Below are 19,667 nucleotides of genomic sequence, written 5' to 3'. Positions count from 1 at the left end.
GTAAATGTTAGCGAGACTTTAAATTGCAAGTTGTATTTCAGGTGGGCACGGCCGAAACTGCAGTGGTGTCCCATCCGCGGATGCGCGAGTACCGCGGAGTGCCCGACACTGATGACGAGGACGAAGACGTGGAGGACGAGGCCGGCTACGAGGAGGACGAACAGGAGACGACCACGCCCTCCGCGGACCTCCACATCCCGCGCATCAACAGCTGGTACGCTCGCCCTCACCTCGCACAGCTTGTTTTCAACTTCTGTACCTGCCATAGCGCTACTACTCGGAGTTACACTCATCTCCACTTTTCCTAGAGCTTATGACGTGAATGCGTATTCAGAATGTATAGAGTCAATGAGTAACAGCTTCCAAGCTGTCATTAATGAGGTGCGTTTTTACTATTCACTGCTAACACACGTATCTACGCCAACAGACATACACTACTGGCCATTAAAACTGCTACGCCAAGAAGAAAAGCAGATGATAAACGGGTATTCATTGGACAAATATGTTATACTACAACTGATATGTGATTACATTTTCACGCAGTTTGGGTGCATAGATCCTGAGAAATCAGTACCAAGAACAACCACCTCTGGTCGTAATAACGGCCTTGATACGCCTGGCCATTGAGTCAAACAGAGCTTGGATGGCGTGTACAGGTACAGCTGCCCATGCAGCTTCAACACGATACCACAGTTCATCAAGAGTAGTGACTGGCGTATTGTGACGAGCCAGTTGCTCAGCCACCATTGACCAGACGTTTTCAATTGGTGAGAGATCTGGAGAATGTGCTGGTCAGGGCAGCAGTCGAACATTTTCTGTATCCAGAGAGGCCCGTACAGGGCCTGCAACATGCGGTCGTGCATTATCCTGCTGAAATGTAGGGTTTCGCAGGGATCGAATGAAGGGTAGAGCCACGGGTCATAACACATCTGAAATGTAACGTCCACTGATCAAAGTGCCGTCAGTGCGAACAAGAGGTGACCGAGACGTGTAACCAATGGCATCCCATACCATCACGCCGGGTGATACGCCAGTATGGCGATGACGAACACACGCTTCCAATGTGCGTTCACCGCGATGTCCCAAACACGGATGCGACCATCATGATGCTGTAAACAGAACCTGGATTCATTCGAAAAAATGACGTTTTGCCATTCATGCACCCAGGTTCGTCGTTCAGTACACCATCGCAGGCGCTCCTGTCTGTGATGCAGCGTCAAGGGTAACCAGACGTTTTCAATTGGTGAGAGATCTGGAGAATGTGCTGGTCAGGGCAGCAGTCGAACATTTTCTGTATCCAGAGAGGCCCGTACAGGGCCTGCAACATGCGGTCGTGCATTATCCTGCTGAAATGTAGGGTTTCGCAGGGATCGAATGAAGGGTAGAGCCACGGGTCATAACACATCTGAAATGTAACGTCCACTGATCAAAGTGCCGTCAGTGCGAACAAGAGGTGACCGAGACGTGTAACCAATGGCATCCCATACCATCACGCCGGGTGATACGCCAGTATGGCGATGACGAACACACGCTTCCAATGTGCGTTCACCGCGATGTCCCAAACACGGATGCGACCATCATGATGCTGTAAACAGAACCTGGATTCATTCGAAAAAATGACGTTTTGCCATTCATGCACCCAGGTTCGTCGTTCAGTACACCATCGCAGGCGCTCCTGTCTGTGATGCAGCGTCAAGGGTAACCGCAGCCATAGTCTCAGAGCTGATAGTCCATGCTGCTGCAAACGTCGTTGAACTGCTCGTGCAGATGGATGTTGTCTTGGAAACGTCCCCATCTGTTGACTCAGGGAGCGAGACGTGGCTGCACGATCCGTTACAGCCATGCGGATAAGTTGCCTGCCATCTCGACTGCTAGTGATATGAGGCCGGTGGGATCCAGCACGGCGTTCCGTATTAACCTTCTGAACCCACCGATTCCATATTGTGTTAACAGTCATTGGATCTCGACCAAGGCGAGCAGCAATGTCGCGATACGACAAACCGCAATCACGATAGGCTCCAACCCCACCTTTATCAAAGTCGGAAACGTGGTGGTACGCATTTCTCCTCCTTACAAGAGGCATGAGAACAACGTTTCAGCAGGCAACGCCGGTCAACTGCTGTTTGTATATGAGAAATCGGTTGGAAACTTCCCTCGTGTCAGCACGTTGTAGGTGTCGCCACCGGCGCCAACCTTGTGTGAATGCTCTGGAAAGCTAATCATTTGCACATCACAGCATCTTCTTCCTGTCACATAAATTTCGCGTTTGTAGCACGTAATATTCGTGGTGTAGCAATTTTAATGGCCAGTAGTGTAGCTTCCATCTCTTGGCAAGAGGTAGAACAGCTCCTACTTGCTTTCTCATATCAGTATATCTGTCGTGATCGAAGTAAGCACTCCACACAAAAAAATATTTTCACATCCTGGGAGATATCACACCAGTACCATGTACTCCAGATTGTAGCATACATAACGGTCGCAATTTAGCGAGAAATCGAGTCCTCAACCATCTTCGGGTAATTAATTTTCTCATGCTGAGTAATCAGGAAAAGCGATCTGCTTTGCTAGGTAAAAACCGTGCTTCAGCCAAGATCTTCATTTACGGACATCTGGTTTCGACGGACTTTGCTGTCATCTTAAGGTCTTCAAAAATTTATGTTATAGAATACGTTCATTTTGAGTTGGGCCTCATGCGAAATTGTCATATATTATGTGCTACATTTTATATGAATCATAACTGGGCGTGAGGTACAACTCTATGACATTACATTTTGAAGACCTGAAGATAATGAAAAGCCTGTCGAAACCGATTGTTTATAAATAAAGAAATATTTATGGAAGCTTGACTTTAGGAAGTTTTCTTCAGATATGCCATTTCCGGCTGAAGCCAGTCATTGCTCAGATGCTGTAAAATTACCAAACTGCGGGAGAGATGAGTGCTTCGTTCCGTACACTGTTCCAAATACAGAGAGACATTTTCTGTGCGTTTACGATCGGGTGATTTAACGAGCCTGGGTGTTCGTCAAACCACAAACAATGTGGCCAGCCCTGTGAAGACAGCTGTTCTCGACTTGGATAGCGTGTCTGCAGGATAGTCATCATGAAAGTGTTGACAAAAATGGTTTTTGTCACCAGTAATGTTGAAATAAATGAAGCTGAATGAGGGGTCCCAATCATGGCACATCGTCCGCCCCTGGTACATGAGTGGGCAGCGCGACGGAATGTCATACCTAACGGCCCAGGTTCGATTCCCGGCTCGGTCGGAGATTTTCTCTGCTCAGGGACTGGGTGTTGTGTTGTACTTCTCATCATCATTTCATCACCATCGACATGCAAGTTGCCGAAGTGGCGTCAACTCGAAAGACTTGCACCAGTCGAAAGGTCTCCTTTCCGGGAAGCCCTAGACACACGAGAATTCCATTTTATGGCACTTCACCTATGGTTTCAGCTGCATCCTCCACGCATTGCGCGTTAAACGAATCATTGGACTATCGTGGCACTGGACATTTCACATCACTTGAAACGATCTAAAATCATGACTTATGACGGACTACATAACACGCCATCAGCCAGCTCTTTCCTTCCTTTTATTTCTTTTTCTTTTTCACGCATCAGTGTTCTGGTTGCTTTCATGCGGCCCGTCAGAAATTCCTCTCCTGTGCCAATCCTTTTATCTCAGAGTAGCATTGCAACCTGCTTCCTAAAGTATTTGATGGACGTATTATTACAATTTCTGTCTTCCTCTACGGTTTTTACCCTCTACAACTCCCTCTTGAACCACGGAATTTGTTCCCTGATGTCTTAACAGATATCCTATTATCCTGCCTTATCTTGTCCCTTCTTTTTGGCAGTGTTTTCCATATATTCGTTTCCTCAACGATTCTGCGGAGAAACTCGTCATACCTGACCTTATCAGTTCACACCTCAAATGATTCTGTTGTCTTCTGTTGGCGGTTTTCCCACAGTCCATGTCTCACTGCCATACAATGCTGTGCACCCAAACGTACATTTCCAGAAGTTTCTTCTTCAAATTCAGACCTGTGTTTGATACTAGTAGACTTCTCTTGGCCAGGAAAGCCCCTTTTGCCATTTGTAGTCTGCCTTTTATGTCATCCTCATTCCCTCCGTCATGGGTTATGTTACCGCCTAGATACCAGAATTGCTTTTTCATCTACCTACCGACCAGATGACAAAGGAGTAGAAATTGGAGGAAGAAGAGTAGGGTGCTTGAGATTTACTGATGACATGGTCCTTGTAGCCACAGGGGAAAAAGAATTACAGGATTTGGTGCACACCATTGCAACTAACGGAAAAAAATATGGAATGAAAATTAACACAAATAAAACAAAAGTATTGGCAATAGGAGGAAATAAGGAAATAAAAATTGTGCTGAATGGTGAAACACTAGAATAGGTTGAACATTTTAAGTATCTTGGAAGCAGGATAGACACCGACTGGAAGTGCACCATAGAAATTAAAATAAGGATAGAAATGGCAAAAGAGGCGTTTTATAAGAAAAGGAGAATCTTCTGCAGCGGTCTGGACAGAGAACTCGGAAAGAGACTCATAAAATGTCTTGTACGGAGTGTTCTTCTGTATGGCGCTGAAACATGGACTATGAGGAAAAAAGACAGAGAAAGGCTGGAGGCTTTTGAGATCTGGACATGGCGGAAGATGGAAAGAATAAGTTGGATGGACAGAGTAAAAAATGAAGAGGTACTGAGAAGAGTGGGAGAGAAAAGACAGTTACTAGATGTAATAAAGACAAGAAAAAGAAATTGGATTGGGCATACATTAAGAAAGAATGACGGACTGATAAAAACAGTTTTAGAAGGTTATGTAGAAGGGGAAAGGAAGCGAGGAAGGAAGAGATTCCAGATACTGGATGACATGATGGACGGTACAACATACAGCAGCCTTAAGAAGGAAGCAATGGATCGCAGAAAATGGAGAGGCAAAGGACCTGCTAATATAGCAGTTAACTGATGATGATGACCGACCAGCAGTTTCCGCGACCGAAGTCTACTGACTGTTCTAGACATCGTCAGCTCGAGCTGATGGCGCTGTTCTGAAGATGCCCTAAGACTAGGCCGAAACCTGTCATTTTGAAATAAAATAACCATTGTTATCTAAACTGTTTTTCACCAATTTTTAGTTCGGTATTCTCCGAAAAGATTAGTACAAGTATTGAATGCTTCCATACAAACAATTAAGATGTTAATATTCTCACATTTCTGCTGCTTCTGACGACTTTAGTCTTCCTTCGGTTGACTGACAGTCAGTATTCTGTACTCATTAAAACTGTTTATTCCATTCGACAGCTCCTGCAATTCTTCTTGACTTTCACTGAGGATACCAATGCCATCGGCGAATCTTACATTGATATCATTTCACCTTGAATCTTAATGCTACTTCTCAACCTCATTTCTGTCACTGCATCTTCGACGTACAGATCAAACAGTAGGGGCGAAAGATTACATTCTTTTCTTACACCGTTTTTAATCCAGACAGCTGCTGGATAATTTCTGTATTTTTTCGTCAGTTGAAGACACGATTTTTTGTGTTCCTGTCTGAAGAATGTGCTTTAACGAAGTACCCTACTCCTGATGTCCAATGCATGCAGTTACTTTCGCAGTTCCGTTCAGAAACTGTTAGAGGTGGACCTTCATTTTCTAAAACTAAACATTCCTGCCTGGTTTGAAACCGGTTGCCATCAACAAGGCGTTAGTCGTCTCGGTGAGGATCCATTTAAGACCACTAATCATATGCTGTGTTACACGGCCACGAGTAGTAGAGCATTACATATAGACACGTTCGGCAGTCCACGTTGATGCGGCAACAAATTGGACACCTTCACTCGTACTTTGGTAGTAGGCATATCCGAACAAGATAGCTCCATTCTTACATTGAGCCACATTACCTCGTCGACCCATCTGTTACTATGGGTCCATACAAGTAACTGTTACGTACATATTACGTCAGTGGGGAGGTCCGGTCGCCGCCAAACACTAGCCCTACTCAATCTACAGCGCTTCACTGTGCTCTGTTGTGTTTACGAAAGTGACAGACATTATCTCCAATGAGTATATTTAAGTCCCTGGAACCGTCAATACAAAACGTTTCGAGCCTGGGTTATCTATAGAATAAGAATCCGATTCATTTGTCAGTAACTTCTTAATTTATTACTCGATCGGTTTCGAAGCATCAAGCTTCATATTCAAATGCCACCACCTACGAACAAGACGAGGGGCTACTAGCATACAAAGTCTGTGAGCATGACATGCCAAAAAGAAAGCTACAGTTGTGACGAGTGGTGTACTCACCTAACTGTGGCAACAGAAATGTGTGGCGTTCGGGTCAGTCAATCGCCCCACGTCAAACAAACGCATGGAACTGGAACAGAAACACTAATAGTAGTTTTGTAAATAAAACTGCCTTTTCCTGCTGCTACTTCATGTATTCCATACGCGTTTCGCCTTATCTTGTTCTAAGGCATCATCAGTGGGGTCTACAACAGTACCTATTTGTTAGTTTTGGATGATTACACAGTTCACGTCGCGATTTTTTTGTGAAAAAGTATTTACTTAACGATTTTCTGATCTGTTTTTATTACTGCCATATATGCACAACTTTGCGTTCTGACCTTCTTCACCCTGTTCACCATGTTTCTCATTCCTTTTCATGGTGTATTATTGTTCTTTTGCCACTTGATATAACTATTTCGCCGAGAACTGCGTTTCACAACGTAAATATTGTGAGTTAATTACGTGTTTCCTCCTCTTTGGCATGTTTACCTGCTTGTTGCCAACCTAACAAAGTACGAAGTATATGTTGAAGACTAACTTCTATGTGTGTGTGTGTGTGTGTGTGTGTGTGTGTGTGTGTGTGTGAGAGAGAGAGAGAGAGAGAGAGAGACGATTATTTTTGTGGCTTGAATTGTATGGTGTTGTAATAGCTGCTGGCGAGTAGTTGAAAATTTTGGTTCCAACTGATCTGGACATAATAATGCAGATAGCATAATAATGCAGATAGCACAAAATCATGGTTACAATAATAACACAGTCACAAAAGTAAACAACAAAATTACAAGTAAAATAAAAGCAGAATCACCAAACCACAGACAACAACACAAAAGAACCAAACACAAACAGGCAGTCCCATGACAACAAGACAAGATAATCAGAAAAAGATGAAAGAAAACACAAGATGGTACACAATGACATAAAACACAAAGTCACCCCTAAAATCACCAACACTTTCAAAAAAACAGGGAGTAAACATAGCAAAAACACAACAGACAATTCTACACAAAAATGTACCCCGAAACTGAAAAAAAACAGAGACATATACCAGAAAGCAGGTATATATCAACAGCGTAACACTTGTGAAGGCAGATACATGGGACACACAGGTAGAACATTTGATATCCGATAAAAAGAACACATGAGAGTGTGTAAATATGGGACAAATCACTCCACATTTGCAGAACACCTAAGAGAACATGACCACAAACCAACCACTAGAAAAGAGGACATGAAAATAATTAGAATCAGAAATAAAAAAACACCTGCTAACCCTGCAAGAAAAGCACGACATACATAAAACCAAAGCAGAAAGGAAAATCTTGTTGAATGACCAAGTATACATGCCAGGCAATTCATTATTTACACTAATTGATAAAATAACAGAATAAAGCTCCCAAAGAGGATTTATATAATAATACTGTCCAATATAAGAATAATAATATCACCCAACATCTTTACACTCACCTATCCATGAACCCCTTCACAGAATATTGAAACTAAAAGTCAAATCAGCTGGCACCAACATTTTCAACCACTCGCCAACAGCTAATAAAACACCATACAATTGAAACCACAAAAAAATAAAGATAAAGAAAAATAAAAAAAATTCTCTCTCTCTCTCTCTCTCTCTCTCTCTCTCTCTCACTCACTCACTCACTCATTCTCTCTCATACACACACACGAACAGAAGTTAGTCTTGAACATCGTACTTCGTTAGGTTGGCAACAAGGAGGTAAACATGCCAAAGAGGAGGAAGCACGTAATGGAGTCACAATATTTGAGTTGTGAAAAGCAGTGTCCGGCGAAATAATTATATCAGGTGGCAAAAGAGCAATAGTACACCACGGAAAAGAATGAGAAACATGGTGAACAGGGTGAAGAAGGTTAGAACGCAAAGCTGTGCGTATATGACAGTAATAAAAGTGGCAGTGCGACCGCCCGACCAGATGTGAGGAAACACAGATCAGCAAATCGTACGTAATTACTTTTTTACAAAAAAATCGCGACGTGAAATGTTTAATAATCTAAAACTAACAAAAGTGTACTGTTTTAGGTCCCACTGATGATGCCTCAGAACAAGATAAGGCGAAACGCGTATGGAATAAAAAAATTAAGTAGCAGCAGGAAAACGCAGTTTTATTTAGAAAACAAGCATTTATATGCTTTCTGCGGAAGAAGGCTACGCCTGCCGGTGTGGCCGAGCGGTTCTAGGCGCTTAGTCTGGAAGCGTGCGACCGCTACAATCGCAGGTTCGAATCCTGCCTCGGGCATGGATGTGTGTGATGTCCTTGGGTTAGCTAGGTTTAAGTAGTTCTAAGTTCTAGGGGAATGATGACCTCAGATGTTAAGTCCCATAGTGCTCAGAGCCTTCTTGGTTTGAAGATGGCTACACAAACAAGCTTGTTAACAACGCTAAATTTAGAGAGGGCTCCGCATAGAAATCAAATCAATAACAATGTATATAAATAAGTAACTGAACTCATGCGTAGCAGTAACAGCCACAGCGCCCGGTTGGACAACAGAGACGGAGTGAGTAGTGCAGACGGCCTAGAAGCCATCCGAGCGCGGCAGCGGAAGCGACTGGAGGCGGGGAACTCAAGTAGATAGCCCCAAAAGAGCAGGAAATGACTGGTCTGTTCGATGACATAAATATGGTTCACAAGATCAATACAGAACAGTAGTACAAATATAAGGATAAATATGATATCATACAAATATGAGGAATCGACAAAAAGCATAAAATATTATAACAGAGTGCATCAGATTAAAGAGTTTTAAGGTAAAAGTACAACTAAAATAATGGGTAATTATGATACATAAAAATATATCTAAAAATTGAGCAATAAGACAAGGAGAGATGACGAGTGGTAGGAAAATGATGTCGACTGTGAGGATCGGTACTGTCGTATAGGCTCGTTTTAAAGAGAAAAAACATCTTAGCATAAAAAGCCTAGTTATGATTAAAATGTAAACGCAATAAGATTAACAATGTGCACATGTAAGACAGCAGTTTGCACTCACACAGTACGAGACGTAGTATAAATGGGCGAGAAGTAAAAGGGTTTAAAGTAAAAGCGGCTATAAACTTGAACTAGGGGAAACGAGTAAACAAATTAAGCTTACGTCTACTGGATGGGATATCTGTGGTTGGCGTACAACAGGATTACCTCAGCGACAGAGTAGTTGAAATAAAATAACATAAACTATATTAGATATGCCGGAGCGTCATCTTTAAGACATGAAAAGTAATATTACATAGATATAAATACCTAAAAGTGAAAGTGGCAAAAGGCATGACAATAAAAAAATAAAAGACAGAAATGAAACAAAAGCAGGGGGCACTAATAATATGCAAAAAATATATCGAAAACTTCTATAAATATGTTACTATCTTGCAAATGTTCACTTGATCAATTATTTTGAGCCACTATTAACCAAAAAACGTCAAGGTAGTTGCTTTAATGATTCAGGACTTTAAATAGCCTTCCTTACCTGAGCAAAACGCGAAGAGCATACCTGCAAATATTTGAAACTGCTTTAGAATGTGATCAAAAAATAGTTCATATGGCTCTGAGCACTATGGGACTCAACTGCGGTGGTCATAAGTCCCCTAGAACTTAGAACTACTTAAACCTAACTAACCTAAGGAGATCACACGGATCCATGCCCGAGGCAGGATTCGAACCTGCGACCGTAGCGGTCGCGCGGTTCCAGACTGTAGCGCCTTTAACCGCTCGGCCACTCCGGCCAGCCAGAATGTGATCAACTCGCAGGTGACATTGGTTTCACTATTGACTGTGTCGTCAAAGCCTTGACCATTTATGTGAATTTCTGCACTTTGTCGTTTATGGTAGGTTCGCACTGACAACTCCCAAGTGTCGTCCGCTGCGATGATTTTTTTTTTTTTTCCAGAAGAACTGCCCGTAATTTGCGTTTCAATCACGTTGCAACAGGCATCCACACGTCGTTATTTTTGTTTTGGATTCAAGGAGCCCGGGACAAACTTAGCACAGACATTTCTATTCTCCAAGACATTGTGGTGAATGTCTTGTGCAACTGATTTTGATGTGTGGCCCCATTGAGATTTGTGACGCAACATCGTTGAAACACCACAGCACGGCATCCGCTATTTAACACATAACTGACCTGTTGAATGCACATCCGTTGTTTAGAGTTGTTCGTTCAAGCTGCCATTGTACTTACTGCGCTGACGTCGCTTGTACGTGAGAAATATAGTCTTGAAACTTTTTATACGGACCACGATTCGTCATCTTTTTTATCACAGAAAGCTTTTATCATACGCTGAAGGAGCACATTGCACAGAATTATAAGATACATTTGGTTGAACAGTAGTGTGAACTATGGACGTGACCTTGTCGCAGTATACTCCGGTGTTCTGGAAACAATTATGCCCCGCTGCGTTAACCCTCGCTTGGCCATTCCGAGGATAAAGCTCTCTGAGTTTCGCGGAATGGTTGAGTATTTTTCGTGAGTTTGGGAACCTCAGAAATTAGGATTAGTAGAAGAGATAGATTAGATTCGAAAAAAACGCTATAACTTCAAGACGATTCTCCTCCACCTCCGGTGGCAGACATCACAAGAGAGATGGTGTGTCAGAATTCCGAGAGAGTGAAGCGGCACTGCACTACCTGTCACACACTTTACGCAAAATAATCTTGACCGGAAACTTAATCTCGTTTTGAGGCTTACAGATGTTCATTTTTCCCACACAACATTCACGAACGTTAAGGTTCAAATGGTTCAAATGGCTCTGAGCACTATGGGACTTAACTGCTGAGGTCATCAGTCCCCTAGAACTTAGAACTACTTAAACCTAACTAACCTAAGGACATCACACACATCCATGCCTGAGGCAGGATTCGAACCTGCGACCGTGGCGGTCGCGCGGTTCGAGACTGTAGCGCCTAGAACGTTAAGGGGACAAAAAGGAAATAGTAGCCGGATCCGAAGTGCGTTCGGAAACACACTGTGAGATGCAAATTATAGATACAAATGAAGATGTTCTACTTTCCATAGTCTGGTTTGCCTGACCATGATTTGAAACAAATATCTCATTTAATAATTTTTTCATAATGCGAGGCCACAGTCATAACATATTTCTTTAAAGTCAGTACTGCCGCTGGTCATTGTGGCCGAGCAGTTCTAGGCGCTTCAGTCCGCAACCGCGCTGCTGCTACGGTCGCGGGTTCGAATCCTGCCTCGGGCATGGATGTGTGTTATGTCCTTATGTTAGTTAGTTTTACGTAGTTCTAAGTCTAGGGGACTGATGACATCACATGTTAAGTCCCATAGTGTTTAGAGACATTTGAACCATTTCAGCACCTCCATTAGACTGTTGTTTATTTACAGTTTTAGACTTACACAATCATGATTATGCTTGAAAGTGCCATTATCAACTGTTTTAAGTTTTATAAATTGCCTAAGATGGCATTCTGTCGTATTAAAATACACTATTAGACTGTTAGACAATGTGTCTAATAGTGTATTGTAATACGACAGTATGCCATCTTAGACAATTTATAACTCTTAAAACACTTGACAATGGCACTTTGAGGCCGAGATCATTTGACACTGTAAATAAACAACACTCTAATGGCGGTACTGACTTTAAAGAAATATCTCACTTCATTGCCATCATATTCCCAATTGAGGAATTTACGGTCGTTGGACAAATAAACAGAAACTTCACTGTCTTAAACATCGCAGCACAATACTCGTTAAAGCAAATGGTAACTACGTTGCAAGGAAAACCTATAGTGCGAGTAAGGACAGAAAGTCGGTGCCGCAGGGAGACATTTAAACTTGTAAGCTTGTTGAACGAATTTATTGTAGTGCGTTGCCCTGTTGTTTACTCGGAGTGACGAAGAATAAGGTTCATTAGTTGACAGATAACTGACAAGGAATTATAATCAGATACTTTGGAGCGCATTCGTTCAAGTTTAACTTCGAAACATTGCAAATAATCTCAACGAATTTTCCTTGGTTCAGATGGCTCTGAGCACTATGGGACTTAATATCTGAGGTCATCAGTCCCCTAGAACTTAGAACTACATAAAACTAACTAAGGACATCACACACATCCATGCTTGAGGCAGGATTCGAACCTGCGACCGTAGCGGTCGCGCGATTACAGACTTAAGCGCCTAGAACCACTCGGCCACACCGGCCGGCGAATGATCCTTCCAAATAAGGTTTGTATTCTGCTACTGAAGTCATTGGGCGTTGCTACTGTAAAGTGAACAAACCAAGCTAGTTGAAATGCTTAGAATAAAGACAATAATTTCACAAACGACACATCTATCTCATCGTTAGTTGTTAGTGAAGAAAAGAGCTGTTCTGAAATACGAGGCCTATTCGGGAAGTAAGATCATATCGGTGGCAAAATCGGGACGACAGTGAAAACAAAAAAATGTTTTTCTTTGCAACAGTTTACTACACCATCCAGCAACTTGTGTACATTGACGCCGGTCCAACATAGACATTTGTCGTAGCGTTGTACAAACTTACTAACACCCACGTCGTACAAGGCAGCGACCTGTACTTTCATCCAGTTCTCTTCGCTGGTCTTCAGTTTGTCGTCTCTGCCAAAATGTTGTCTTCATAGCCAGCGGTTCATGTGAGCAGAGACGAAAATTAGAGGGAGCCAAGTCCGGGCTCTATCGTGGGTCATCAAGCACCTACCATCGAAAACGCTGCAAGTGGCTCAAATCTCACTAAGCACTATAGGACTTAACATCTGAGGTCATCAGTCCCCTAGATTTAGAACTACTTAAACCTAACTAACCTAAGGGCATCACACAGAGCCATGCCCGAGGCAGGATGCGAACCTGAGACCGTAGCAGCAGCGCGGTTCCGGACTGAAGCGCCTAGAACCGCTCGGCCACAATAGCCGGCGAGAACGCTGCAGGGGCGTACTCAATGCCCCTGCAGTGAGGGGTCGAGAACTGTCGTGAAGGAGAAAATGCACGACAGGGACTTATGTGAGGTTGCACGAAATCAGACGAAACCTCTCAGCAGCCACACATACTTGGCGGGAGACACTATTGTTCTGGGCGTCTTTAAGCGCTCACTGTGTGCCCAGAAATGAAAAGAGCTACTTGACATGATCTACAGGCATGCTAGACGTCCCTCGGCACAACTGTACAAAGCTTCATCGGATTTTCGGTGTCGTTACCATTTCGCGACGTATCGAGTCTTATTATCCGAACAGCCGTCGTGGCAGTAGTAACGATGGATCAAAACGGTGTATAAGGTGGTGTGGTCTCCTGACCTTCATTTCTTATATATTCTGTCCTCACAATCGTATTGTGCACATCAAGAAGCTTCTTTTGAACCCAAAGTCGATAAGGTAGAGTCAATTTTGTATGAATTCATGTAAGCGATATGCCGATCTAATAAGTAAATCGCAAGTGTGTACCAAGGTTGTAAAAGTCGAGGCTGGCGTACACAACATGGCGGCCACAGGAATTTTCGTTCTGAAGAGGAAACCAACCTGCTGGGAAGACTGTCCCTTTAGAGGGCTGGGTCAACAACATACCTACTTCGGCCGAATCAACCGCCCTGAGAGAAGACAGCTTTTACAGGAGCGAAGGGATAACGACCCCTGTGTTCGACTTAAAAGCAAATTCCGCTACATTTTGTGGGAGCGCCCAGAAGACGCATTTTTTCACGAACTGACTGCGTAGTTACAGAGTTCTCACAGGAGGACAGTATACACCTAACTGAGCTGCAACAGATTTCCGCATTGGTCGACTTAAACGAAACGTCATTCTCCCGTTTAAAAGAGCAACGCTGACTGGTGGAATACTTCTGACGCAAAGAGTCAGAGGAGTGAGAGAAGGCAGCGAATGATGTACCCTTGTAACTTCTCCAGAAAAAGTGGCCGTTCCATTGATGCTCTTGGAGCAGGAACACAACGAGAGAGAGTGCGCTCGCACGTGTACGCAAAGAGCGAGGAACAAAGTCTCTCCTCAGTACTTCACTGGGAGAGCACCACTGTCGTTAACAAATGGAAGTGACACACTAAATTGAGTCGCTCGCAATTAATTGTTGTTCACTGTTGCGCCAGAACACTTATTGAAGGGTGCGAACACGGACAGAGTAGTAGTTAAACGCCTGCGTGCGAGTATTGAGTGTCATCGCGGTGGACTGGTTATCTGACCAGTGTACCACACCTATAATTAAGACTAGGAGCGGATAGGAGTCCTTGACTTCATCAAGGCGTAGGGAGAGTTTGATTGGCGAACGTCAGTCCAGATAGAAAGATATAGTTGTGTTATTTGTCAGGAGCGAGCGATGCAGGCAGCAGTCGTCGCAGCTCATGGTATTGTGCGCTACAGTGTATGCGTGCCCTATCTGTCCTCTCTAACAGTACACTCCACCACATTTCCCACGCGGCAGCCTTGACTGTACCTAGAAAAGTTATTCAAGTTCTGTAGGAGCGGCTCTCAGCCATTGTGTCAAGTAAATAACATTCTTAAAGAAAAGGGAGAAAAGAACCTTTCCATACTTTGTAAAATAATAGCATTCCTATCCACAAGAGGCAATATATGTTCCGAAAAGAACACAGAAATTTATTATTATTTTATATGAGAATGTTTCACTTGATTTCTCGGAATTTTTTGTAATAAATAATATTTATCGTTCGTTTAATGTTTTTCTTACACTTGCTAGCAATACTCGTGTACCCAAGTATCCCACTAGTTACGTAAGAACATATAGAATATTTTTGTGTATTTTCCTTACAGCGGACGATTCCAGAAGATATTTGTTGCTGAATGATTTTCAAGCAGTTCTTGTTGGCACATTAGGGGCATCTGTCTGACTTCTGTAGAATTGTGAGGTGGAAACTGTTTCTTGCAGGAGCCAAAGGATACTTGTTGGATCGACCCATTGTGCAACTTGACAGAATAAAACCCACACACTCACAGGTGTATGCGCTGGAAGACCGCAAGATCACTATGTTGAGACATTAGCAATCGAATGAGAGTACAGCGACAAATAGGGACTTTGTTATACATTTCATTTTATCTGATTTCTTTACTTATCTCTCGGTTCGCGCTGCTTTAAAACCATTGTTTCACTGAAACTATATCTCACTGTGTAGGCGACGACACGACATTATCGGCAAACAAAGAAATTTCTGTAAAAACTCTAATTAATTTTCTGCCCGCCGAACACAGATAAGGTGGATGTTCCGCGGCACGGAAAACGGTACAGCGGTGGCAAAGGCGGAAGCCGCCGCGGCCTCGCGATATGCGGATCACGAACGGTGCACTCTGTTCTGGCTCTTAAATCAAGTCAGATGTCGGCCGCCATTCGGCGCACTCGGAATTTCCGTAACAGAATTGTGAAACGGGTCGCAGTGAGACGGCGCGATTTTTCAATACGGCCCGGCCAGCTCCGGGTGTTCTGCGCCGGCAGCGGTTGGAACCCCCAGTCTCGTCACGTAGCAACGGTCTGTAGCAGGCGGGCGGGCAAAGCAGCGGAAACCCCAGCCGCGGCTGCCGGCACTCTCAGGCCATAGTTTCACAATGCCGCTCATGCCCGCGGCACGGGGGCGGCAAATCCAGCCAGATACTCCAAAAAAAAAAAAAAAAAAAAAAAAAGCAGATATCCGCTTTAATTTGTAGCTATTATTTTTCTCCGTCCGCTTCCTTTTAGCGGAATTCATTCGCAGTCGACGTCAGATGAATGACGCTAGATTAGCTCAGTATTTTAGGAAACAATTGTTAATAAGTGTTAATTGTTACCCATTCTCTGTACCATTTATGTATATCGAGCCAGCAGCATTACGTTAAGCATTCCTTCATGTCTGCACCACTTATTTAAATTTGTTCGTAGGAATGACGACTTGAATTAAAAACTGTAGTGTCAGAAATTTTCGTAACTAAACCGTTCATGGGTGTAATGGCAGTAAAGTTATGAAAATAACACTTTCTCAGTGTTTACTCAGACGTGGCTTTGACATTTGAAAAACCTATTTTCTTCTACATCTACATCTACATTTACACTCCGCAAGCCACCCAACGTTGTATGGCGGAGGGAACTTCACGTGCCGCTGTCACTACCTCTCTTCCCTGTTCCAGTCGCGTATGGTTCGCGGAAAGAACGAGTGCCGGAAAGCCTCCGTGCGCGCTCGAATCTCTCTAATTTTAAATTCGTCATCTCCTCGGGAGGTATTAGTAGGGGGAAGCAACCCAGAAACGCACTCTCTCGAAACCTGGACAGCAAGCTATACATCGATGCAGAGCGCCTCTCTTGCAGAGTCTGCCACTTGAGTTTGCTAAACATCTCCGTAACGCTATCACGCTTACCAAATAACCCTGTGACGAAACGCGCCGCTCTTCTTTGGATCTTCTCTATCTTCTCTGTCAACCCGACCTGGTACGGACCCCACACTGATGAGCAATTCTCAAGTATAGGTCGAAGGAGTGTTTTGTAAGCTACCTCCTTTGTTGATGGACTACATTTTCTAAGGACACTCCCAATGAATCGCAACCTGACACCCACCTTACCAACAATTAATTTTATATGATCATTCCACTTCAAATAGTTCCGTACGCCTTCTCCCAGATATTTTACAAAAGTAACTGCTACCAGTGTTTGTTCCGCTATCATATAATTATAGAATAAAGGATCCTTCTTTCTATGTATTCGCAATTCATTACATTTGTCTATGTTAAGCATCAGTTGCCACTCCCTGCGCCAAGTGCCTATCCGCTGCAGATCTTCCTGCATTTCGCTGCAATCTTCTAATGCCGCAACTTCTCTGCATACTACAGCATCATCCGCGAAACGCCGCATGGAACTTTCGACACTATCTACTAGGTGTTCTGATTTTCGGTAATTCCCACGAATGTTTACCCATCGAAGCCGCGGGCTCCAAACGATAGATATCGAACCTGCGCTTCTAAATCGATCACGCGACTGTGATGGCGGGCACTATGAGCACGTTTATGGTGCTCACTACAGCAACGACAAAATATTTGTAATTACAAAGGAACCGGGTTACCTCACTCTTCGTCGACGTTGTCGTCACATAAAAGTCCATTTGATGTGTATGCTACGGGAAAGATTCCCTTTTTGACGTAACCTGGGTAGACTCTGCCAATGCCAGGCAAAAATATGGGTAGAGTGTCACATGCGTCAACATTTCCTTGGAACCGTAAGTTATGGAAATACAGATACTGATAGAAGTCAGATTTCACTGATTTCCACTGTCTCTCGATATTCTGCCTGTACACACTGGGGTCATATGAAGACACGAACTCTAAAGAGTGGTTGACGAACTCATGGTTGAATCCTTCTGCTTTCAGTGTCTAGTAAGACTGAATGTCGTCTGTAATCACTTTGCTACCGGGCAGTATAAAGTTCTTTATCGAACCGACTAAAGTTACCTTGTCTCTGGAGAACACTCTTACCAAAATGCACTTCCGAGACTCTCGTTCTATACCACCGAACACCCAAATATGTTTGATTTCATTCCTTAAAAGTCGTCCTCTCTGGTTTTCCTTTCTTGCTATGTGCGATTCATCCACTTCAACAACTTTATTTGGTCCACCAATCGGTACACAGTTGTTCGTCACTATTACATAACACACTTCTTTGCAAAACCCGAAATAGTCGCACACGGTATTGTTAGATAATTGCCGGCCGCTGTGGCCGTGCGGTTCTAGGCGCTCCAGTCCGGAGCCGCGCTGCTGCTACGGTCGCAGGTTCGAATCCTGCCTCGGGCATGGGTGTGTGTGATGTCCTTAGGTTAGTTAGGTTTAAGTAGTTCTAAGTTCTAGGGGACTAATGACCACAGCAGTTGAGTCCCAAAGTGCTCACAGCAATTTGAACCATTTTTTTGTTAGGTAATTCCGTTTCGGTTGCTGTTGCTTGCAGTTTGTGGTCCCTAATTCAGCAAGATACAAGAATTATATTGGTCTGGATCGATTATTTGGAGTAGCAAACCGTGTACTCTTCCTGGTAGCCTTCTTACAAACCGCAGTCTAACCAGTTCCTACTTTCGTCATCCAGTATTAGTCCATATTTCCGAAAAAATTCAAACAATTTCTACATTGCATAAGCATGGGACTAGATTCTTCCACCTCAGGCAATCGACCGAAGAAACGTTTATATTACCAGACATACCACTCACAACCGAAAAAATCGTTTGGGTTTCCCTAGCAAATCACTAATAATTTGTCATAACGCCCGCCAGCACAGTCGCGTGATCGATTTGGATTCCACGTTAGATACCAATCGTTTGGAGCCCGCGCCTTCGATAGGCAAACATTCTTGGAAATTACCTGATTTTCATGTTCCTATCAGTTTTGCCTAAATATGGAACAGATATTGTTTCAGTGCCATGTTATATAACAGTCGTTACTTAAAATTTATCTATTTATTGTTTTTATTGTATTTTAAACACAAATAATTTTGTTGACAATTTATTTGTACAGAGTGAACAAAATAAAACTGACTTGGGAAATATTTACAACGTATATATGCAGACTAAAGCGATGAATCAAAATTTGTACCAACAGTGGGATTCGAACCCAGGTCACCTGCGCACTATGCAGATGCGCTAATCACTACGCCATCACGGCACAACTTTCGCGCAGTTGCACGGACTACACGATCATGCATTCCTCCTCGCTCCAAATAACCCTTGCCGGCCGGTGTGACCTAGCGGTTCTAGGCGCTTCAGTCTGGATCCTCGCGATTGCTACGGTCGCAGGTTCGAATCCTGCCTCGGGCATGGATGTGTGTGCTGTCCTTAGGTTAGTTAGGTTTAAGTAGTTCTAAGTTCTAGGGGACTGATGACCTCAGAAGTTAAGTCCCATAGTGCTCAGAGCCATTTGAACCAAGCCAAATTACCCTTCATGCCTCAGTCCGTTTGGTATTCTCCCTAAACTCTAACAGCGCTGCACAAGCTTTCCGACTGTAGTGCTATATTCCTCAGCATCGTAAGTGTGCACAGGAATTTGGACTGAGGAAGGAAGCGTTTTAGGATAGTCCGAGGCGCTGTGCAAACGTACTGTGCCACGGTGGCGTAGTGGTTAGCGCATCTGCCTAGTGAGCAGGGGACCTGGGTTTCGAATACCAGCCCTGGTACAAAATTTAATTCGTCACCTTAGTCTGCATGTATGCATCAAAGATATTTGTGACTTCAAAAGGTCGCTGGATCTGTACAGTTCCGTTCGAAACTTTTATAAGACTGGCGCGAAATTGTCCGTTATTAAAGAAGAGAACTGCCGATCACAGAAAATGCTGAGACTCGTGATTTCCATATACCGTGAGGTTTTTGTCAGATTTCTGCGCTTGCACATATCCAACCTGCTCAGTCACAAG

General features: G+C 43.5%; 1 protein-coding gene across 1 annotated transcript in view; it reads left to right on the top strand.

The window, feature by feature from the left end:
- LOC124803436 (leucine-rich repeat-containing protein 24-like) overlaps window positions 1-19,667 on the top strand; it is a gene marked incomplete at its 5' end in the record, with an annotated part of 196,948 nt that overhangs the window by 123,825 nt on the left and 53,456 nt on the right. The window contains 1 exon segment of the mRNA XM_047264621.1: window positions 42-214. Within this exon segment, the coding sequence (XP_047120577.1) occupies window positions 42-214 (173 nt within the window).

This window comes from Schistocerca piceifrons, chromosome 6, assembly GCF_021461385.2.
Source record: "Schistocerca piceifrons isolate TAMUIC-IGC-003096 chromosome 6, iqSchPice1.1, whole genome shotgun sequence".
Lineage (NCBI taxonomy): Eukaryota > Metazoa > Arthropoda > Insecta > Orthoptera > Acrididae > Schistocerca > Schistocerca piceifrons.
The sequence above is the reverse complement of the archived record's forward strand: the minus strand, read 5'-3'. Positions and strand labels throughout refer to the sequence as shown.